Source organism: Neoarius graeffei, chromosome 21, assembly GCF_027579695.1.
Source record: "Neoarius graeffei isolate fNeoGra1 chromosome 21, fNeoGra1.pri, whole genome shotgun sequence".
Lineage (NCBI taxonomy): Eukaryota > Metazoa > Chordata > Actinopteri > Siluriformes > Ariidae > Neoarius > Neoarius graeffei.
In genome coordinates this window covers 59,183,898-59,208,024 of record NC_083589.1, presented here as the reverse complement: position 1 = coordinate 59,208,024, position 24,127 = coordinate 59,183,898, and the positions used below count along the sequence as shown (strand labels likewise).

General features: G+C 42.1%; 1 protein-coding gene across 2 annotated transcripts in view; it reads right to left on the bottom strand.

Annotated features, from left to right (window-relative positions):
* The window catches only part of tspan33a (tetraspanin 33a), a 40,104-nt gene that overhangs the window by 5,473 nt on the left and 10,504 nt on the right, over positions 1-24,127 (bottom strand). The window contains exons 1-6 of one of the 2 annotated variants that reach the window (XM_060903431.1): positions 20,046-20,192; positions 12,596-12,650; positions 12,340-12,467; positions 5,175-5,249; positions 3,411-3,506; positions 3,175-3,303 (exon numbers count right to left, since the gene is read on the bottom strand). In XM_060903431.1, coding sequence (XP_060759414.1) covers positions 3,175-3,303; positions 3,411-3,506; positions 5,175-5,249; positions 12,340-12,467; positions 12,596-12,641 — 474 coding nt within the window. In that variant the 5' untranslated portion in view covers positions 12,642-12,650; positions 20,046-20,192. Of the gene's footprint in view, positions 1-3,174; positions 3,304-3,410; positions 3,507-5,174; positions 5,250-12,339; positions 12,468-12,595; positions 12,651-20,045; positions 20,193-24,127 lie in introns of those variants that run through there. The other variant, XM_060903430.1, reaches the window with a different exon arrangement.

The following is a 24,127-nucleotide window of genomic DNA, read 5'->3' as shown; positions in this document are numbered from 1 at the left end:
AACTCCTCAACTATCTAGTTTGGGGGAGTCCGTGTCCACTTTAGCGTCCTGTTCTGGAACCAGATGTGGTCTTCTGCTGTTGTACCCATTCCACCTAAAGACTCATGCATTCTGTGATGCTTTTCTGCTCACCATGGTTGTAAAGAGTGTTTATTTGAATTATCATAACCTTCTGTCCATTCTCTTCTCATTAACAAGACGTTTCCACCCACTGAACTACCACCGCTCACTGGATTTTTCTTGTTGTGTGTGAAATTCCAAGGAGATTTTAAAAAATATTCAAACCAAGCCATCTGTCATAAACATCCATACCACACTCAAAGTCACACAGATCACATATTTCCCCATTCTGATGTTTGATGGACTGAAAATCTTCACGATTTTATGCATCACGCTGCTGCTATATGATTAGCTCATTGGATAATTGCATGAATGTACAGGTATTTCTAATAAAGTAGACAGTGAGTGTATGTATATACGCATGTACGTACAGCACCAGTCAAAAGTTTGGACACACCTTCTGATTCAATGTTTTTTCTTTATTTTTATTCATTAAAAGTCACTTCATGTCTTAAAGTAATGATGGATGTCGTTTCTCTTTACTTAGTTGTTCAGTTCTTGACATAATACTGTATGGATTACTGCAGTTATAGTGTTGAATAGGGCTATTTATTATTGTATTTTATTATTTGTTGTTTACTGTTTGATCTCAAACACATTAAGAAGGCAAGACGCTCGTCCACTAATTAACTTTTGACGAGGTACACCTGTTAATTGAAAAGCATTCCAGGTGACTCCCTCATGAAGCTGGTTAAGATAATGCCAATAGTGTGCAAAGCGTCATCAAAGTAAACGCTGCATACATTGAAGAATCTAAAATATCAAACACATTTTGTCTTTGTTTAACACTTTTTTGTTTACCACATAATTCCATCTATGTTCCATATGTTATGGAATAGTTTTGATGTCTTCAGTATTGTTCTACAATGTAGAAAATGGTCAAGATACAGAAAAAAAACCTATGAACGAGGAGGGGTGTACAAACTTTTGACTGGCATGCTATATAGAGTGGGGAAAAATTTCCCTGTTTTTTTGGTGAACAAATGATAAACTCTAAATTTGCCAATTGACTTCAGTTAACTTAAATCTAAACTTAGTAGAGCGGCGGCTACGGTTATCGACACCTTAACGATCTTTTGGCCGTTGCAAAAGTAGAAAAGATTTTCAATATGTAAATTGTGCATGAATAATTACTCAAACTTCCACTGGAAAAAAAATTAGTTGATTCCCAATTACTTAGTGTATCAGATCACATGACACCATTCTACAATTATCGACACCTTTGTCCACAGTTATCGACATCGTTCCACAATTATCGACACCCAGATGATTATTTATAAAAAAATTATCGGTATGTGGTATTAAGTTAACAAAACATAGTTTTTATTTAAAATTTGTTTTACATAGACTTATATTTAGTCCAAAATATCTTTTATATAAATCTACGGATGTCAGTGTTTATGTAAATGAGGAAGTAATTCTAATGTCTGTAAACAAATGAACTGATAATGTTTAACCTGCATCAGAAAATCTTTTCGTTCCACTTTCTAAATATTTTCGAAGATCACATTTTGTTAATCATTCGTTGTTGTTTGTATTAATTTCTAGTTTTGTAGTTTACCAATAAATGTCAACAGGGAATGGACACTATAACCACATGAAAATCGAGGTCAGAGGTCGCATATCATTCCTCAAACCAAAATATAAAATGTCTACTGATATCGTAATATGTGGTAGATATTTACAACAAACTGCAAAAAAAAAATGTTTTCTGAATGGAATAGAAAAATCTGAATATTTCAAGCATGTAATTTTTTTTATATGCGAGGAATTTAATTCTGGTCTAATTCTATTTACTGCAATCGGATTCCAAATACTCTATAAACATTCCATTCTGTTATGAATCAGAAAAAAATTATTATAAATCACAGCACTTTTATTTTTTTAAAGTACTTCATCTACTTCAACACTGTTACACAAAGATCGATCCATAACAGTTGTAAATGTCCCTTAATTCCACAGGGTGTCGATAATGGTGGACACCGGTGAAAGTGATCACTATTATCGACGCCTCACGTGATTCTCAAACGCGCGTTTAGATACAAAATGACGGCTGTCAAATGAAAGAGTTAAGAAACAAAATAGGTTTTGACAAGGAGATCATGAAATATTGGTGAATTTGATCAGTAAAAACATGTCCATGATCTTTCCACCATGCTCACCTGCGATGATAACGTCCGGGTTTTCATCAAATTGCTGATCGTGCTAAAAAAATTCCATCTCAGGTAACGAGCTGTGTCATCAGATGACAAGCTCAAAGGGCGGTGGGGGGGGGGGGGGGGGGGGGGGGGGTTTCCTTCCGGTTGATTAATTAACCAATAATAACTGTTGTAACTGAAACTCACTTTTGTAAAATTGTTTGTTTTTTATTGGTAAATCTGAAAAGGTGTCGATAATTACACAGCAATATCCCCAGTGTTGAATTAACACCCAGAGTGTTGATTTAAGACCCTACTGTGTTTATATATGTCCAATTGGACACAAATTAACTCTGAAAGTGTTAATTCAACACTGAGGAATTTGCTGTGTATGGACTGTTGATAATTGTAGCCACCGCTCTAGTCTGAAAAGGTTTCAAAAGATCAACAATTTTTACAAAAAAAATGGAGATGATGAAGGCGAAAAAAGCTACCAAAGTGTTTATGAGCACCACTGAGCAGATAGAAGAACTTTTAAATGGATTTAAAATAAATGAAGTATAGATTAAGGAGTAGAAGAAAAATAACTAGGAAAAAACTGCCAGAAATATCTTTTAAAAACAAATCCAAAACAAAGACAGGGAGACCTGAGAAAGTCCTTCGAATGCAGATGGCGTAAATGTCCACATTTAGATCACGTTCACTATTAATACCTGGACACTTTTGAGCATTTTTGCTCCTTTATTATCACAAGTAACATCAGGATCTTCTTGGTTAAATAATATAATTTTGGAATTGAGGGTCTGCCAATACCCTGATGATGGTTTAATCATCGGAAAACATTATGTTCTACTAAAAATAGATCTTCCACAATATTTGCAATTTTATTCATTTTTGAAGTGGTCTGTTTCCTCACCTCGTCCTTCGAGATGAGGCAGCAGGAGAAGGGCACGGCACAGCGCTCTTTGCTCGGGTTCTCGTCCGTGCAGTTGAAATAGATGTTCTGTGACCAGTCCATGAAAGAAATACCACCACAGCAGGCAAACTAATACAGAACAGGAGAACATCCTCGTTGACACAGTGACATCAGAATAACACAGTAATACAGCGCATGTATAACACTGAAAAAGAACAACAACAGGAATAAAGAACCTCTTTTTGTCCAAAGTCAATGAGGTTCTGCAGGTCCAGATCATCTCTGTAATGCTTGATTGCATTGTTGATCATTTCAGTCACTTTATAACGCACCTGTAAAGCACAGGACTCCAGTTAGACACTTATACGAGTTGTTTTTAAAACACTGATTCAATTGATCATTTATCATTTATACTACACTTCATATCAATATTGTATCCCAATATAATAAAACCAGCAGGGGGCGTATTGCTTCCTATTAAGATTTATTTACGTGGCTTTTCTTTCCTTCTTACCATATAAGTATCTAGGGAATGTTTAAACATTTATAACACTTGAATACATGCATACACCAGAAAATGCTGGTGTCCAGAGAATGTATGTCATGATACTGAAGATTTACAGATCCACTGAGGGGACATGGTGGTTATTTTTTATACTGAGTAGCCACAAAAATTATATACTGAGGCCACAAGTTAAGCTTCTCATAGCCACAAATTAAGTTTATTGGGACACAAGTTAAAATAAGGCAGGAAATAATATTCTGGCCAAAACGGACCTTAATCATAGCAATTATTGTGCATTAAAAAGAAAAAGACACACAGAAACTGAATTAGATCATTGTGTTCAGACGAACCTGAGCATTGAGGGCACTGATTAATATTACACTTTCATTTTGGAGTTCTGCATAAAGACCTGCTGGTGTTGAAACATGTTCGGCCGAACCACCAGCAATTCTCAAATCAAATAGTCTTTTTCACCACTCAAGGCCAGATATTTAGTGTCACATTCCGCAATGTATTAAGTTACACAATTCATGGTCACACCTTTGGCATCTTGTGGTCACAAGATAATAATTCATGACCATGAAATGCTTTCTGACCTAGAAATATTAATTCATAGTCAAAGAATATACACTAAGTAACTTTAAAAACGCACATTGATAAAACTTGCTGAATTCGTACTGAGTTTATCTCAAGAAGAAAAGAAATATATCACAATGGAAAAATAACTTCGTTCCGCCCGAATAAGTTCCAAATCTGTGCTCAAATCAGAATTTAAGGGAGTTGTACTCAATAACGTACAATATGACTCGGGTAGTCAATGACATGGACAGGCTTTAATTTTCAAACAAATTTTGCATACACTGTACACACACAATCTTGCCTATAAATACCCGGGGGAAATGATGGGAAAATTGTCATTATTGAAGATGCCACGCCTAAGCCAAAATCAACGTGAACAGGCCATCGGGATGTTGCGTGCCGGAAGTACACAGACAGAGGTCGCCCGGCACTTCGGTGTTCATCATTCGACCATTTCCCGTTTGAGTCAGCGTTACAGACAGACAGGGAGCACCAGGGATCGTCCACGCCCTGGTCAGCCTCGAGTCACGACGCCAGTTCAGGATCAGCACATCAGGCTAGCTCACCTCCGTGACAGATTCCTGACACCCTCAGTCACTGCTGCTGAGACCCCTGGACGACACAGACCCAGAATCTCCAGCATGACGGTCCGAACATGGACCAACTGTCACTTTGAATTTTTTTATTGTGAATTAATTCTTGAGTTTGATAATAAATGTCCTTTATCGATGTTTCAAGATGTGTGTGCATTACATACAATATCATAAATTTCAAATATATGCATGGATCTAAAGTGATATCGTGTTGAATTCCATTGTGCGTTTTTAAAGTTACTTAGTATATATATTTTTAAAAAAAGAACGATGTCTGCTCAGTGGCTTTGTACAGATGATGTGTTTAAATTATTTAAATTTACCTTGTCTGAAAAGACAAAACCTAAAATTCCAGCAACCAACTGCAGCAAAAAGATGACTGTCAAGCAGATGCAGAACTGTAGGCAAGAACAAACAAGTTTTATTATTAGATTGGACAGATGTTCACACATTCTCAGAGCCACGCTCAAACCTCATCACATGCTCTGCACTGGAAATATTTTTCCCCTCCTTAGAACTTTTAATGGTTATTCATTTAATATCCACTTATTATTTTTAATGTTTTATTTTTCCTTTCATTACTCTGGGTGGTATTTTTGTGGGGATCTGTCCATCCTGTTAGGACTAGGACTGTTTTGGCCTCTAGAGGCCGCTGTTATTTCCTTTTCATGTCGTGTTCATTTTGGCCTCTAGAGGCCGCCACTGTTCCTGTGTTTTGAGTTTGTGTTAATTGCCTAATTATCTTCACCTGTGTCCTTAATTAGTTTGTCTATTTATACCCCTGAGTTCAGTCCTCTTGTCACGGAGTCTTTGTGCTGTTATGTTTATCTCCAGTTTCCTTTGTACTGTGTTTTTTGATCTTCTTAGCTTTTGAATTTTTGCACTTTGCTTTTCTTTTGGATTATACTCTGGTTTTTTTTTGTCTTTTGTTTTGCCCTGTATATAGTGTATATAGTTTAAATAAACCTTTTGATTCTTTTTCTACTTCCGCCTCACGCCTCTGCATTTGAGTCATCCCCCTGGTGGCCTAGTGGGGGTTTGCTGGATTATCACACCAACGAACCAGGTTCGAATCCCAGCAAAACCCTAACAGAAAGACTCCGTCATGACCGACTCAGCAGAGGCTGCTTCAACTGTCTACCCGGCCAACCTTCAGGGAATTATGGCAGCTTTGACACGCTTCGGAGCAACCATGGACGCTCATGGACGTACACTCACCAGCCAACGTGAGGCCCTCGCTCGCCACGAGGAACTGCTTCAGCAAATTGGGAAAACCCTGGCACAGCTGACATCTCTGCCTGCATCTCCTGCTCCTGATCCAGCTCCCACTCCTGCTCCAGTGCCTCCTGCAATGCTGCCTTCTTCACCTCGCGAACCCAGCCTTCCTGCACCACAGAGGTATGACGGCAAGCACAGTGAGTGCCGAGAGTTCCTTACCCAGTGTCAACTCACCTTTGAGCTTCAGCCTACCACCTACACTACGGATCGCCGCAAGATTGCCTTTGTGATAACCTTATTAGCTGGTAAGGCGCGAGCCTGGGCTACTGCTATCTGGCAAAGACAGGGACCTGAGTGCTTTGATTTCCAGCTGTTTTCTGAAGAGATGCTTCGGGTCTTCGATCAGGCAGACATCAGTACCGACGCAGCCCGAAAGCTCATGTCCATCCGGCAAGGAGGAAGCGTCGCAGATTACGCCATCTCGTTCCGAACACTCGCAGCAGTAAGTGGATGGAACGAGACTGCCATGGTGTCAGCCTTCCACCATGGTCTGTCTGACCCCATCAAGGACGGTCTGGCCTCTATTGGATGCCCAAGTGACCTCGAAACCCTCATCTCACATGCTATTCGTCTGGACAACAGGATGAGAGAACGCCACCAAGCCTTGAGCCCCCCCAGCCTCCCTACCTCTACCTGGAGACCGTCTACCTCCTTCAGTGACTGTCCAGAACCCATGCAAGTGGGTCGTACTCGCCTCTCCGCATCTGAGAGGGAGCGCAGAAGGAGGGACAAGTGCTGCATCTACTGTGGCAAGCCTGGTCACTTCCGAGCATCATGTCCCGAACTCTTGGGAAAAGGACCGCCCCGTCCAGCCGAGGGAGGGTTGTGACGGGGCCTACCCTCTCTCCCGGACTCCCTGGCCAAGGAATCTACATCCCGGTCTCCATCTCCTGGGGTGAGTCTGTCCACTCTTGTCAAGCTTTGATAGACTCAGGGGCGGCTGGGAACTTTATGGATATTCACTTCGCCCAAAGCATCAATATTCCGACTGCACCTCTTGAAGTCCCACTGTCTGTGTCTGCCCTCGATGGCCAAGCGTTAGGTGATGGAAGAGTCACCCAAGTTACTTCTCCAGTTTTCCTCCAGTCTCAAGGTCACAAGGAAGAAATATCCCTGCACCTGATTCCTTCACCTGAGTTCCCAGTTATTCTAGGCCTTCCTTGGCTTACTCGCCACAACCCTCGCATAGACTGGGTAACAAGCCAGGTTGTGGAATGGGGCCCTGCATGCCATGCCTCTTGTCTGCTCTCTAGCTCTCCTGTGTCTCCTGCCGAGCCCCCTGATCTCACCGAGTTATCTCAAGTTCCCACAGAGTACTGGGATCTCAAGGAGGTATTCAGCAAGAGCAGGGCCGCCGTTCTTCCTCCGCACCGGGCCTACGACTGTGCCATCGACTTGCTCCCTGGGACTACCCCTCCTCGTGGCAGACTGTTTTCCCTCTCTCAGCCAGAACGCAAGGCTATGGAGGAATACCTCAAAGACGCCCTGGTCTCTGGGTTCATTCGACCCTCCACCTCACCTGCTGGTGCCGGCTTCTTCTTTGTCGGCAAGAAGGATGGGGGGCTTCGACCATGTATTGACTACAGGGGCCTGAACAAGATTACTGTGCGCAACCGATATCCTCTTCCGCTGATGTCCACTGCTTTCGACCTGCTCCAAGGCGCCACCGTCTTCACCAAGTTGGACCTACGGAACGCATACCACCTCATCCGTATCCGACAGGGAGACGAGTGGAAGACTGCCTTTAACACCCCGTCTGGGCACTACGAATACCAGGTGATGCCCTTCGGACTCACCAACGCACCAGCTGTTTTTCAGGCCCTAATCAACGACGTCTTAAGGGACATGATTAACCTATACGTTTTTGTCTACCTCGACGACATCCTTATCTTTTCCAAGACCGTGCAGGAGCACCGCCACCATGTCCGCCAGGTTCTCCAGAGGCTGCTACAGAACAATCTGTTCGCCAAGGCCCAGAAATGCGAATTTCATGTTCCCGAGGTCTCCTTTCTGGGATTTATTGTACGGACAGGCCAACTCCAAATGGACCCTGCCAAGACCCTGGCCGTCCGGGATTGGCCTACTCCCAAGTCCGTTAAGGAGGTTCAGCGGTTCTTAGGATTCGCTAACTTCTACCGCAAGTTCATCAGGAACTTCAGTTCTGTGGCAGCACCCATGTCAGACCTCACCAAAGGGACAGGTGGATCTTATGGCTGGTCTCCTCAGGCAGAAAAGGCGTTCAAAGACCTCAAGGACCGCTTCTGCACGGCACCCATTCTGGTTCTCCCGGACACCTCCCAACCATTCATCGTGGAGGTGGACGCCTCGGACAGTGGTGTCGGCGCGGTGCTCTCTCAACGTTCGGAAGGAAAGCTGCACCCCTGCGCTTACTTCTCCCACCGCCTGAGTCCTGCTGAGTCCCGGTACGATGTGGGGGATCGAGAACTGCTAGCGGTCAAACTGGCCCTTGAGGAGTGGAGGCACTGGCTGGAGGGAGCACAACATCCATTCCTGGTTTGGACTGACCACAAGAACCTGGAGTACCTCCAGCAAGCCAAGAGACTGAACCCTCGACAGGCTAGGTGGGCCCTGTTTTTCAGTCGGTTTGACTTCACCCTCTCATACCGCCCCGGCTCCAAGAACACCAAACCTGACGCACTGTCCAGACTGTTCTCTGCCACTAACAGGGAGAATGAAGTCGGGCCTATTATCCCTGTGTCCCGGATTGTGGCCCCTGTCCGCTGGGGTATTGAGGAGGCTGTCCGACGAGCCCAACGCCAGGACCCCGGTCCTGGGACGGGGCCACCAGGCCTCTTGTATGTCCCACATCAAGCCCGGGCCAAGGTTCTCCAGTGGGGTCACTCTTCCCCTCTCACCGCCCACCCGGGAGCTCGGAGGACCCTGGACTTCCTGAAAAGACGCTTCTGGTGGCCTAACATGGAGAAGGAAGTAAGGTCATTTGTCCTGTCCTGTGAGGTTTGCACCAGAACCAAGAACCCACGACAGCGTCCCCAGGGTCTCCTGCATCCTCTGACCATTCCCCGGCGTCCCTGGTCCCACGTGGCAGTCGACTTTATCACGGGTCTCCCTGAGTCACAAGGTAACACGGTCATTTTGGTCTTAGTTGACAGATTCTCCAAGGCCTGCCGCTTCATACCACTGTGCAAACTCCCCTCTGCTCTTGAAACTGCGAAACTTTTGTTTAATCATGTCTTCCGAGTCTTTGGTCTTCCACAGGACATCGTCTCAGACCGAGGGCCCCAGTTCTCCTCCCGAGTGTGGCACGGGTTCTGCAAGGTCATCGGAGCCACTGCCAGCCTCTCCTCTGGGTTTCACCCACAGTCCAATGGTCAGACGGAGAGGCTCAACCAGGACCTGGAAACCACCCTGCGAGGCCTGGCTATGGATAACCCGACATCGTGGAGCACCTGGCTGCCATGGGCGGAGTACGCCCACAACACCCTGCAGTCATCGGCCACCAAGCTGTCGCCATTCCAGTGCCAATTTGGGTTCCAGCCACCTCTGTTCCCGGACCAGGAGGAGGACGCGGGGGTGCCCTCGGTCAACCAATATGTGAGACGGTGTCGCAAGACCTGGAGCAAGGTCAGGAAGACCCTCATACAGACCTCCAGAACCAACCAGACTCAGGCCAACCGCCATAGAAGACCTGCACACGCTTTCCGCCCTGGGCAGCGTGTTTGGCTGTCCACTAAGGACCTTCCACTGCGGGTGGAGAACCGCAAGCTTGCTCCTCGCTACATTGGCCCCTTCAAGGTGGTGCGCAGGGTTAACCCTGTCTCCTACCGGCTCCAGTTGCCCCGGACTCTGAGGATCAACCCCACTTTCCATGTTTCCCTGTTACGGCCCGTACTGACGTCTACGTATGCCCCTGCCCCTAGGAACCCCCCACCCCCCCGCATCTTCCAGGGGCAGACTGTGTTCACTGTGAATCGCCTGCTTGACTCCCGCCGGGTCCGCGGCGGGTTGCAATATCTGGTGGACTGGGAGGGCTATGGTCCTGAGGAGCGCTGCTGGGTTCCTGCTCGGGATGTCCTTGATAAAGAACTATGTCGGGACTTCCATTCGGCCCATCCGGATCGCCCTGGGAACGTCAGGAGACGCTCCTAGAGGGGGGGGGGTCCTGTTAGGACTAGGACTGTTTTGGCCTCTAGAGGCCGCTGTTATTTCCTTTTCATGTCGTGTTCATTTTGGCCTCTAGAGGCCGCCACTGTTCCTGTGTTTTGAGTTTGTGTTAATTGCCTAATTATCTTCACCTGTGTCCTTAATTAGTTTGTCTATTTATACCCCTGAGTTCAGTCCTCTTGTCACGGAGTCTTTGTGCTGTTATGTTTATCTCCAGTTTCCTTTGTACTGTGTTTTTTGATCTTCTTAGCTTTTGAATTTTTGCACTTTGCTTTTCTTTTGGATTATACTCTGGTTTTTTTTTTGTCTTTTGTTTTGCCCTGTATATAGTGTATATAGTTTAAATAAACCTTTTGATTCTTTTTCTACTTCCGCCTCACGCCTCTGCATTTGAGTCATCCCCCTGGTGGCCTAGTGGGGGTTTGCTGGATTATCACACCAACGAACCAGGTTCGAATCCCAGCAAAACCCTAACACATCCATCCATCCATTCATCCATTTTTTCCCTTTTAAAAAGAAAATTGGTATTTTTGTGGGTGTCTTCCTGCCTGCCTGCCCATCCATCCATCTTATTTTTGTGTTCATCACTGGGGTTGGTATTTTTGTGAGTATCCATCCATCCATCCATCCATCCATCCATCATATTTTTGCTTTTATTACTGGGGTTGGTAATTTTGTGGGTGTCTGTCCATCCATCGATCCAATTTTTTCCTTTCCTTACTGGGGTTGGTATTTTTGCTGGTGTCTTTCTGCCTGCCCATCCATCCATCCATCATATTTTTGTGTTCATCACTGGGGTTGGTATTTTTGTGAGTGTTCATCCATCCATCCATCCATCCATCCATCATATTTTTGCTTTTATTACTGGGGTTGGTAATTTTGCTGGTGTCTTTCTGCCTGCCCATCCATCCATCCATCCATCTTATTTTTGTGTTCATCACTGGGGTTGGTATTTTTGTGAGTGTTCATCCATCCATCCATCCATCCATCCATCCATCATATTTTTGCTTTTATTACTGGGGTTGGTAATTTTGTGGGTGTCTGTCCATCCATCGATCCAATTTTTTCCTTTCCTTACTGGGGTTGGTATTTTTGCTGGTGTCTTTCTGCCTGCCCATCCATCCATCCATCCATCCATCCATCCATCCATCATATTTTTGTGTTCATTACTGGGGTTGGTATTTTTGTGGGTGTCTGTCCATCCATCCATCCATCCATCCTTCCAATTTTTCCTTTCATTACTGGCTTTGGTATTTTTGTAGGGGTCTGTCTGTACATCTATCCAACCATTTTGTCCCTTTAATTACGGGGTTGTTTATTTTGTGGGTATCTTTCTGCCTTCTCATCCATCCATCCATCCATCCATCCATCCATCCATCCATCCATGTTTTTCCTTTCATTACTGGGTTTGGTATTTGTGTGTGTGTGTGTGTGTGTGTGTGTCCATCCATCCATCCATCCATCCATCCATGTTTTTCCTTTCATTACTGGGGTTGGTATTTTTGTGGGTGTCTTTCTGCCTGCCCATCCATCATATTTTTGTGTTCATTACTGGGGTTGGTATTTTTGTGGGTGTTTGTCCATCATCCATCCATCCATCCATCCATCCATCCATCCATCCATCATATTTTTGTGTTCATTACTGGGATTGGTATTTTTGTGGGTGTCTGTCCATCACCCATCCATCCATCCATCCATATTTTTGCTTTTATTACTGGGGTTGGTATTTTTGTGTGTCCATCCATCCATCCATCCATCCATGTTTTTCCTTTCATTACTGGGGTTGGTATTTTTGTCTGTCTGTCCATCCATCTGTTCATCATCCATCCATCCGTGTTTTTCCTTTCATTACTGTGGTTGGTATTTTGTGGGTGTCTTTCTGCATATTACTGTAATTCTATGTAAAATTATTAAATAATTTTATTTGAAATAGCCTATATAGTGATGGCGGAACCTGACTGCAAGAAGTTATATAAACTACCAAAATCAGTTGAGCCCAAGTTTAGTTAGCGTTTGCTGCCACTCTAAACTAAACCAAATCAGTTTTACTTTAGATCTAAAACTGACCGTTTGCAGGAGGCAGATGTTCTCTCGGAGAGAACCCACACAACCGCAGAACGTGAGGAGAAACATGAGAACGCCGACGATCAGCAGCAGGAGGGAGGGGTCCACCGTCAAACAGGCCATCGCTGTCTCTACACATGAAAAAGAGTGATGCTAGCAGGAGGTTGGAGCTTAGACTCATTTAACACGATCCGAAACATATACAGGAAATGAACAAACACTGAAACAGACACTGCCTGCTTTGGGAACATCATCTCACCGTGTTTACTTATTCTGGCGTACACACCAATGGACATCAGCACCATTGAGATAATCTAATGGAAGAAAGAGAGGACAATATTAGTCAGGTCATCAAGTGTGTGATTCAGTCCCAATAACTGTGCTATGAGAATATAAGTGTTTCAGAATTAAAAAAACAAAACAAAAAAAAACCCTGCAACCAAGAGCTGTGACAGGAACTATCTGCAGCGTGACCAGGTTTATATTTTATTAAAACACACATACTAGTTTTACACTTTTAGATAAGCCAGCTGTTAAAGAGGACTAATGCACGAGTAGGTACGTAGAACAAACAATTTAAACACATTAAATACCAATAAGGATGCAGCAGAGAGAGAGAGAGAGAGAGATTGAGTAGGTTTAAACAGTGAAGGAAAATCCTTTAAAGGTCATTTTTAAGTGAGTCCTTTTGAGGAATTCATGTTCATTTTTCATGTAGTGAGTCTTTTTGTTTCGCTTCATACTTAATGCAACAAGATCAGTATGAAACAACCATACTGGAGAATACTGTACAGAATATAAGTGTGATTTTGTGATTTCAGTGGTTGTTTATGTTTCACTTCACACGGACAAGTGAAAAAACAAAAAACAAAGACGACACTTTAAAAAAGGGCAGCGCAATTTTTTACGAGTCTCTGATACACCTGGCGTTTTCTAAAACACTTGCTAAAACAGAGCCCCTGTCCATCAAAGCAACACAAGCCAATCATGAGCATCTGTGAGCTCATGTATGTGGAAGAGGGTAGATAACACTCTTCTCCGAGTGTATTACACTGCCCAATGATACAGCATGAGCGTGTCCAAAAAACAAACAAACAAAAACAAAAAAAGGAAAACACAACACTTCAGGGCGGCACGGTGGTGTAGTGGTTAGCGCTGTCGCCTCACAGCAAGAAGGTCCGGGTTCGAGCCCCGTGGCCGGCGAGGGCCTTTCTGTGCGGAGTTTGCATGTTCTCCCCGTGTCTGCGTGGGTTTCCTCCGGGTGCTCCGGTTTCCCCCACAGTCCAAAGACATGCAGGTTAGGTTAACTGGTGACTCTAAATTGAGCGTAGGTGTGAATGTGAGTGTGAATGGTTGTCTGTGTCTATGTGTCGGCCCTGTGATGACCTGGCGACTTGTCCAGGGTGAACCCCGCCTTTCGCCCGTAGTCAGCTGGGATAGGCTCCAGCTTGCCTGCGACCCTGTAGAACAGGATAAAGCGGCTACAGATAATGAGATGAGAGACAACACTTCAGAAACGTGTGGTAATAGATTTTTCATAGGATGTTTAGAAATCCTAATAGGATTTTCCTAATCCTAACAGGTTAATAGGACTTTTCCGACGTGTTAAAAACAGCTTCAATTCACAAGTTGTTTTATGCCAAGTATTGTATTTCTAAGTATTGTATTTTGTATTTCTAAGTAGAGCCTACTAGTGTTTATATGAAAGAATATAAATTATTATTTCAATTAATATTCACAGCTTTCAAAGCGAACCTCGAAAAAACTGTCTGATCCACATCCAATAAACAATTCACATTAACTCAACTGAAATTGACACTCGTGTTTCTGAATTCCGTTTTTTTTTAAATCTCATTCCGACCACTAAGATCTCAATATTTTTCATCAAAACAACTCCAGTTATATTCTAAAATAGTTATTTATTTACATGAATCAGTTTGATTTGGAAAAAAAAGTAGGTAAAGCTATGACTTCAAAGTCTCCCGTGAATCATAACATCAAAACTAGCAGACGGAAACTTTTGCTGAATCCTTCATCAGAAACATTGAGAGCGAGAGAACATCCCTATAAAAGTGATCTGATTGATATTGACGAGTAATCCAGTGGGAAACCGATCGAGAGAGAGAGAGAGAGAGAGAGAGAGAGAGAGACTGACCACTTTCCCATGACTCAAAAAGAAAAGCATCGGCAGTTTCCTGACGTCCCGCGAGCAGAGTTTTTACTCTGTTGTACCGACTTCAACCTGCCGTTACTCCCAAAGTCCTGAACAGATCTTAACCAGATACATTTCTTTGTAAAGCAGAGATTATATATATTTTTTTAATGATAGTATTCATGATCGAAAATATTCAAGAGTTAAGCAATGACAGATTTGGAAACTCAGATGAGCGTCTGCATGCGGAATTTTCACAGCACGGCCAGCGAGCGTCTGATACGCCTATTCACAGATATTCCTTTATCATCATAAGTAACAAAGGCCACCTTTGGCCTGAATCCCTGCGTCAAATCGTCTAAGCAGTTGTTATTGTTCTGTAGATTTTGCCTCATTTTGGATTGCTGCTCTGTTGCAGGATCCACCCACATTTCTATGATTTTTATGTGGATATATTCTCAATAAAGTTTGCATTTCCCCTTTTTCCCCCAGAAGCCATGGGAGTATATACTTTTGCACTGAACTGTAGCTATATATAGTGTGGAAAATAAACTCTCCTGCTATTGCTGGCTGCTCTTCTAGAACCATGTTCAGTCAGTTCTCTGATTGGTGACAGCAAGAGTGATCCAGTTCGGTTTTAATGGTGTTATTGTAATGCCTCATTGAAGTTTCCTACACAAGACCTGCACTGGCCGCTCCCTTAAAGAGAGGATTCACATTATGCAAATTCTTGCAATACCTGTTTGAACACATCAGCTGTGTCTTTACCAGCCTGTGCTGCTACCTTTTCCCCCCAAATTGACAAAGTTGTCATAACTTTTTGAGTCTAAATCCACTGCCTCATACTACACTGTAAAAAATGATTTGTTGTTTTAACTTAAAAAAGTTAGTGCAAGGGTTGCCTTAAGGGCTGCCTTAAAATTTTGAGTTCACTGAAATTAATATAGTAAGTTCACAACAATTTAACTTACTATGTGAATTCCAGTGAACTCAAAATTTTAAGGCAGCCCTTGCACTAACTTTTTTAAGTTAAAACAACAAATATTTTTTTTACAGTGTACATTTTTATCAAGTTGTGTAATAATTACAGCTCACTCAGATTCATCTGTCCTCATTTGCCATGTTTCATTTCTTGTTAAAAATGAAGCACGGTATTGCATGGGATTTGGATTCAGGGTGAGAGAATAAGATCCATATGTTGAGCTAAGCACTTTAGGGTTAAAAGGACTTGCTCAAGTTCTGTCCTAAGACCAGAGGCAGGCCGTCTACAGTATACGAGCAAGTGGGGAAGAGCCCAAATAAACAATCAATCACTCATACATTCAATATATTATAAATTCAGCTGAAATACTAATGACCTTTTTTGAGTGACCAGCAATTAAAAAGAAGTCTTTTCAACAGATATAACTTGATTTGCACATCTTTCTAGATATTGTTATTTATTATTAAGCACTAATAGAGGTTCACTGGGGCAGGTATCACTAATATAGGCCCATTGGGGCAGGTATCACCCTGCCCCATGATCACTCTGTGAATGTTTTGTTTATTAGTGGGGGAGGGGCAGTAGGGGACAGTTAATCGTAATATATTGTTGTAACTGGCTTTATATCAATTTGTTCAAGAATTGTAGCCAAAACTGCTTAAGTGTAATATTAAACATGCTATTAAGCACTTCCTTGAATGTGCCAAAACTCACCTTTAGTAATAACAAAAACCAAGCTTAAAATTAGCTTGTTCAGCCCCATGTGCCAACATGACTACACCAGGATGTTCAGTATATTCCACTGAGGGACTTCATAAGTTCAAGTCAAGGATAAAGCTGTATCAGGAACTTTCTAGAACATTTAAAGAGTGTGTGACACCTGTGTCACCGTGGGTTCTTATGGGTTAAATTACCACTTTGTTGTGTTCATCTGGCAACAGGAATTTCTTTTAAAGGTTAAATTTGTTTTTAAAAATTAATTTGAATGTACAGTACGTTATCAAAATGAACATGAACATGCCATCTTTCAGTCCATAATTGTCCGTCCTTTCCCCGAGTATAGAGGATGTGATTAGTAAGTTTATTCTATGCTGTTATCTAGCTAGCTATGTAACTAGCTAGTCTTTCAACTGCAATTTTCAAGTCGAGTCAGCTTTATTTTTATAGCATGTTTAAGATTAAGGCAGAATTAAATAAACCAACAACTAAGAAATCAAAAAATTAAATAAAACAATAGGGAGACAAAATAAGGACAATAAGGAGAGAAAAAAAGCTGGCCGAATGATGGAGTCCTTACAAAGTCTCACATGCCTTGGAGAATAAATGTATGTTTTCAAACTGAATTTAAAAACTTTAACCCAAATTTTATCAGCTACTAGAGACCGCCTACTGCATGTAAAATTCTAATGTTAGATTTCATTAAAGCTGTGACAGAAAAATTTGCTCATCTGGAAGATCAACAAGCTACATTTCTTTGAAAATGAGGCAAAATATACAGTGAGATGGCAATTTTATATCAGAGATATTAATTTTTTGTAATGCTTCTAACTCCAGGTTGTTTTCTATGCCAGGACGCTGCTTTTAAAAATCCATTTGAATGTACAGTAATGGACTGGCTTTTAGTCCAGACTCTAGTACAGTACACTCTCAGAAAATAAAGTTCGTTATTGTACCTTTAGGGGTACAACAGCTTGTCACTGGGGCAGTACCCGCGAAGGTACTTATTCATACCCTTTATATACTGCTTGGGAACATATATACGGGTCATTCTAGAATTCAGGGTACATTTCACATCTCCGAGATAAACCTTTTGTTATTTTCCACAAAAGAAATCTTTATTGAATCAGTTTTGAACAACAATGCAAATTATGACAAACTTTCACCAATAGTGATGCTAGATGTACATTTTAGACCCAATTTATCCATAAAACATTGAGTAAATTACTCGCACCCCTCCCCCCACATTATTGGCCATCTTCAACTCCTGATTCAACTCCAATAAACAGGAAGTGATTCAAACTAGCAATCTGGGTTTTGGGGCTTATTCTATTAACTGTTATAAAATCTACTGCATAGAATAGAAAGTCTATTTTCTGTCTTATGTGAAATTTCAGTAATAAAAGATATATTTTTTATCCATCCCAACTCTGTTAACTCTATTATAAAACCGCATAAAATCCACAAAGACTTAATAACACGCATGACACCTGCACCGAGTGATGTCACTTCCTCTGGCAGGAAACTTCAGAAAGGCAGTGAGGGAGGGAGTGTTCTGTTTCTTCTCTCATTAATTTGAACAAAATGTTGAGGATTTTACACCAACAGTAGATTAATTATTCGTCAAATCTGTTATCGTGATATTGGAGTGAATCTCTCGCTCATTTAAAAAAAAAACAATAATATGATTAAAATCCATAAAATTCTCTTTTGATACATGCCTTGTGGGAGCTAGTTTGATGTTAGCGTGTGGAGTTCAGAGACAAAATGTCAACTCTGCTGTAGTCAGTTAACGATGACTAACAGAGTCAAGACTTGAAACGTACCTGCAATTATAGAATGGGCCATGGACCTTCTTGGCCCTTAAAAGGTACACATAGTTACCTCGAGGTCCAATAATGAGCCCTAGTGGGTACATTAGTGTAGATTGTACCTTGGGGGACAGAAATGGATTCCTAATGTACGCCTATTTCTAACAGTGCATATTTATGCTATCTTGTGGAAAATTGGTGGTGTACATTGTTAGTTTATTCAAGTTCATTCAAGTCTTGTTGACCCAACTTCCTATTACTGGATGTTGTTACTCTAAAAATTCACTAGGCAGTAACTGATAGCAGAAGTCAGTTCTATGGTTACAGACTTTTCTCAAGTGAACATTTATACACTGAGTTTTATATTTACTATAAGAACTACACTAAAGCTGGCACCACAACCATCCATCCATTATCTCTAGCCGCTTTATCCTGTCCTACAGGGTCGCAGGCAAGCTGGAGCCTATCCCAGCTGACTACGGGCGAAAGGCAGGGTACACCCTGGACAAGTCGCCAGGTCATCACAGGGCTGACACATAGACACAGACAACCATTCACACTCACATTCACACCTACAGTCAATTTAGAGTCACCAGTTAACCTAACCTGCATGTCTTTGGACTGTGGGGGAAACCGGAGCACCCGGAGGAAACCCACGTGGACACGGGGAGAACATGCAAACTCCGCACAGAAAGGCCCTCGCCGGCCGCTGGGCTCGAACCCGGACCTTCTTGCTGTGAGGCAACAGTGCTAACCATTACACCACCGTGCCGCCCCACACCTCAACCAACACCGGTTTAAATTCATAACCAGAGGATGTTTCAATTCATAAAGGAGGTAAACTGTGTTTAATGAGTGACAGGGAATCCATTTTCTAGATCAGTAGCTTAATTCTAAAGTGAGATTTTATTGCATAAATATCAAATTAAGAACATAACTTTACTTCAAGTGCATCTAAGCGCAAACGGCTCTGAGCTGGAAAAACAACAGTGCAAAGAGCAACACAATTCTTCTTTTATTCACATTTGAGTTCATGCAGGTTCTTCGGTACAAAGCCGTTCTTACAGATTCAGAGTATCGGATTACTGTGGCTTTCATTTCACTGAAACCTCACAGCGTGTTCTCTAAGAATAAAATCTCCACCACACACTCACTCTTATCTCCACAGCGATTTCACACACTTTAATCCGTGTCTAAACACACCCGTAGGACAGGGCGTGTTGATGCTTTAATATTGTTCTGGAGTTACTTTTCTCTCTTACTTCCTACATTTTAAAAGACAAATCTCTTCTTTCTACTCAGGACTACTTCTTTCTCTTATAATCAGACTTCTTGGCATCAAATCTAAAGCGAGAATGAGATCTAATAGACTTTACTGTCATCTATGTGCTGTTGCATACACTTTTTCTTTTCCACAGCAGTTTGTATTGTAACAGCTAGCTACAGTATTAGCATCCAGCTAGTTGGTGTCGTCAGAGCTCTTACGGTATCATGCTAACTCAGCTGAGAGAATAAAGAAGGAATAAAACTGTTCTTAGTTAGCCTTGGCCAAAGATACACAAATTTACCAACAGTAATGAAGATCACTATTTTAAATTAAATCTTACTTGTACTTCAGCATGTACTAGAGCATTATTTAGCGAATAGTTACACATGAGGACAGAATTTTACACAATTTTCCTGGCTGCAGTTGACTATATTTCAATTTGTCTTCCATTTTAAATATTTAGAAACACTATTTAGTCATGTACCATGTTGTGTATGAGTGTGTTGTGTGTGTGTACATGCAAAGTTTCATCATGACTCAGAGTGCTGAAGATTTAGACTTCAGCAAGTTAAGACTTGCCATGTTTCCAAAAGTCTACCTACCATTATTCAGCTTAGGTTTTTTTTTTTTTTAATGGCTTCAACTCATTCAAAATACAATTAATGCTTAATATTTACTCTAAACAAAAAAACCCTCAGATTTATTTAAGTTGTCTCTCCATTTGTCTGTATCCCTCATTTTATTTCCTTTAACACAAAATGAGGAAACAAAATGCCATACCACTTGAACATTCCTCCAAGAAATCACACTATTGTTGAAATACTCTGACGCTTATTCATGAAGAGACATGATACTGGATTGCATGCATCACTCCACTGGTCTGTCTTCGCCAAGTAAAATTCCACTTCCTAGTTCTATACGGGGGCGGCACGGTGGTGTAGTGGTTAGCGCTGTCGCCTCACAGCAAGAAGGTCCTGGGTTCGAGCCCCGGGGCCGGCGAGGGCCTTTCTGTGTGGAGTTTGCATGTTCTCCCCGTGTCCGCGTGGGTTTCCTCCGGGTGCTCCGGTTTCCCCCACAGTCCAAAGACATGCAGGTTAGGTTAACTGGTGACTCTAAATTGAGCGTAGGTGTGAATGTGAGTGTGAATGGTTGTCTGTGTCTATGTGTCAGCCCTGTGATGACCTGGCAACTTGTCCAGGGTGTACCCCGCCTTTCGCCCGTAGTCAGCTGGGATAGGCTCCAGCTTGCCTGCGACCCTGTAGAAGGATAAAGCGGCTAGGGATAATGAGATGAGATGAGTTCTATACGGTTGCTACAGTAGTGTTAGCGACATCATCAGCGGAAAATACGATACTTTTCATAAACATAATATGTGGCTTAAAATATAAAAGCTCGTCAGATGAAGATGAAAAGTAAGAAGGGAAAGCAGTTTCACCAGAAGCACCTTTAATGATAATCATACATGTCAACCTATACGGATTGTCCGGAAATTATACAGATTTTAGCTCATTTCAAGGACGTACGGGCGTATAAACAAAGTCTTACAAATTTTCAGTATTTTCTGACCTAAATTTATTTTGTGCATCTTACTTGAACATCGTCAGCTGATCGTTGCAAAAACATACAAAAGCTCGATTTATAGACAAAGAACAGCGTGTATGCAGGGGCAGATAACCCAGACTATGTGAAACCAGATGTTTATTCCTCAAGCCTCGTGCAGTATCGCGACTGCGAGACTTCGCTCGTTCCGGTCATGCGCACGATCTGCATTTAAACGCGCCAAACGGTCATTGTTCGAACAATTTTCTCATTGTGCAGAGCGACATTGTTTACACCTGAGAGAGTTTGAATAGCGTCTGCTGAGTGAAAGAATGGGAACACCGAGAAAGAAAATGAGATATGGCGGGCGGTATCTTCCTGAATGGAAGGAGACATTTAATGGTGTCATTGTTCAGGCGAAAAGTGAGGAGTACACGCACTGCACAGTTTGTGTGCGAGATATAAAAGTTGCGGTGTCTGGAGTTTACGACGTGAGGGAACACATGAGGTCCAAACTACATCAGCGAAATTTGCACCGGAAACAGAATCAGCCGCAAATGACGATGTTTGCAAAGCCTAAGACCGATGATCAACGAACAAGTGTAATAAGAGCAGAAGTTACGATCTGTAATTTTATTGCTCAGCACAATTTGCCACTAGCCATTGCGGACCACCTGACAGAACTGTTGCCGCGAATTTGCACGGACAGTACGATTGCGAAATCTATCAGCTGTAGGCGCACCAAAACAACGCAAATAATCAAAAAGAGCTTGGCCCCCGAAGCTACACTACTGATCATCCAGCACTGCCAGACGTCGCCATTTTCCTTGATGATCGACGAATCCAATGACAAAAAGACGGACAAGCGACCGGCCGTTTTGGTGCAGATCTTCGACATAAACAGAGGGGCGAAGTCAAGAATCATAGGCATGCCCGTGTGCAATATCGGCACGGGTGAGGCAATTTTCGACATACTGGACGAAGTTCTCAGGCAAGTTATATTTACTTATTTATTTATTAAGTTTGGTGCGATTCGAAGGCTATAAGGATTTTATGTTGATTTTATGGATTTCTTCCTCTGATACTACAGGTGGACGCCCAAAGGGGTTGACATGTATGGATAATGTACAAATCAATGTGAGATAGCTCGCTAGCTAGCTAACTAACCAGCTAACCGATGTGCTATAAAGTGAGTGCAGCTTCTTTAGGATCTATTTCAGCTAGCGGACCAAAAATAAACAAAACGTTTAGCCATACTGTGTCTGAAAAGCCACTTATTCGATATTAATTTCCCGTTTAGAAAACTGTTATGTAAAAGCAACGTTGCACTTGCAATCATGCGGTTATAGTAAACATTAGCACAGCTGTGATAAAATACCGCCAAAACACAGCTGACATCTTCAGGACAGACAAGTTTACACTTTGATTTCTCGGGAACATGACAAGCTAATATACGTATATACAGTTATTCCATGAAATGGAGTCGTACATGAGCTGATAGCCGAAGAGGTGCGTAGCATCAAGTTGTCTATAATCCATGTACGACGAGATTGAATGGAATAACTGTTTTATTCTATCCACATTCACTGGATTTTGAAAAACAGAGCATTTTTATTTTTTGCAAATTCGATAAATAAAAACTTTATACAAAACATCCAACAAAATCATTTCCGCTTAGAATGTAAACAAACCGACAAAATGACAGGAGCAATTTGTGAAAAATGCGATAATAATATCCATCCATCCATTATCTGTAGTCACTTATCCTGTTCTACAGGGTCACAGGCAAGCTTGAGCCTATCCCAACTGAATATGGGCAAGAGGCGGGGTACACCCTGGACAAGTCGCCAGGTCATTGCAGGGCTGACAGCGATAATAATAATTCTTGAAAAAAAAAAGATATGTTCTTATCATCAAATACTTTCATTCCATATTTTGTTGCTTTTTTTTGTATTTTGTCGGGTTTTGTTTTCGAGTAGAGTTTTTTATTTCGTCCTCAGTTGGTTCAGCAACACGCTCTGCCATTTTGTTTTTCTCTACTCACGGTATATGAGCTGATATCCTAGTAGCAGAGTAGCCAATCAGAGTACGTGGTTGCTCATATCCAGTGAATGTGGATAGAATAAATATATTTAGTCAGTGCCTAAAAACAGAGCTCCTGAAGAATGCATGAGCAAAATATTTGCAACAGCACAAAATCAAAATCAACCTGAATAGAATAATACAGTGGTGCTTGAAAGTTTGTGAACCCTTTAGAATTTTCTATATTTCTGCATAAATATGACCTAAAACATCATCAAATTTTCACACAAGTCCTAAAAGTAGATAAAGAGAACCCAGTTAAACAAATGAGACAAAAATATTATACTTGGTCATTTATTTATTGAGGAAAATGATCCAATATTACATATCTGTGAGTGGCAAAAGTATGTGAACCTTTGCTTTCAGTATCTGGTGTGACCCCCTTGTCACTGCAATAACTGCAACTAAACATTTGCGGTAACTGTTGATCAGTCCTGCACACCGGCTTGGAGGAATTTTAGCCCATTCCTCTGTACAGAACAGCTTCAATTCTGGGATGTTGGTGGGTTTCCTCACATGAACTGCTCGCTTCAGGTCCTTCCACAACATTTCCATTGGATTAAGGTCAGGACTTTGACTTGGCCGTTACAAAACATTAACTTTATTCTTCTTTAACCATTCTTTGGTAGAACGACTTGTGTGCTTAGGGTCGTTGTCTTGCTGCATGACCCACCTTCTCTTGAGATTCAGTTCATGGACAGATGTCCTGACATTTTCATTGAGAATTCGCTGGTATAATTCAGAATTCATTGTTCCATCAATGTTGGCAAGCCGTCCTGGCCCAGATGCAGCAAAACAGGCCCAAACCATGATACTACCACCACCATGTTTCACAGATGGGATAAGGTTCTTATGCTGGAATGCAGTGTTTTCCTTTCTCTAAACATAACGCTTCTCATTTAAACCAAAAAGTTCTATTTTGGTCTCATCCGTCCACAAAACATTTTTCCAATAGCCTTCTGGCTTGTCCACGTGATCTTTAGCAAACTGCAGATGAGCAGCAATGTTCTTTTCAGAGAGCAGTGGCTTTCTCCTTGCAACCCTGCCATGCACACCATTGTTGTTCAGTGTTCTCCTGATGAAGGGTAATTTTGCACAAGGCCATCTGTCTACAGCAGAAAAAAATAAAATAACAAAACGCGTCTGGAAAAATCCCAAGGGAGTCTGGAGCCAGATTCGTGACGTTACCTGCGGAAGCACCAGCAGGCTGCGAGAGCTTGCATGGTTTCAGTGCACAGCCT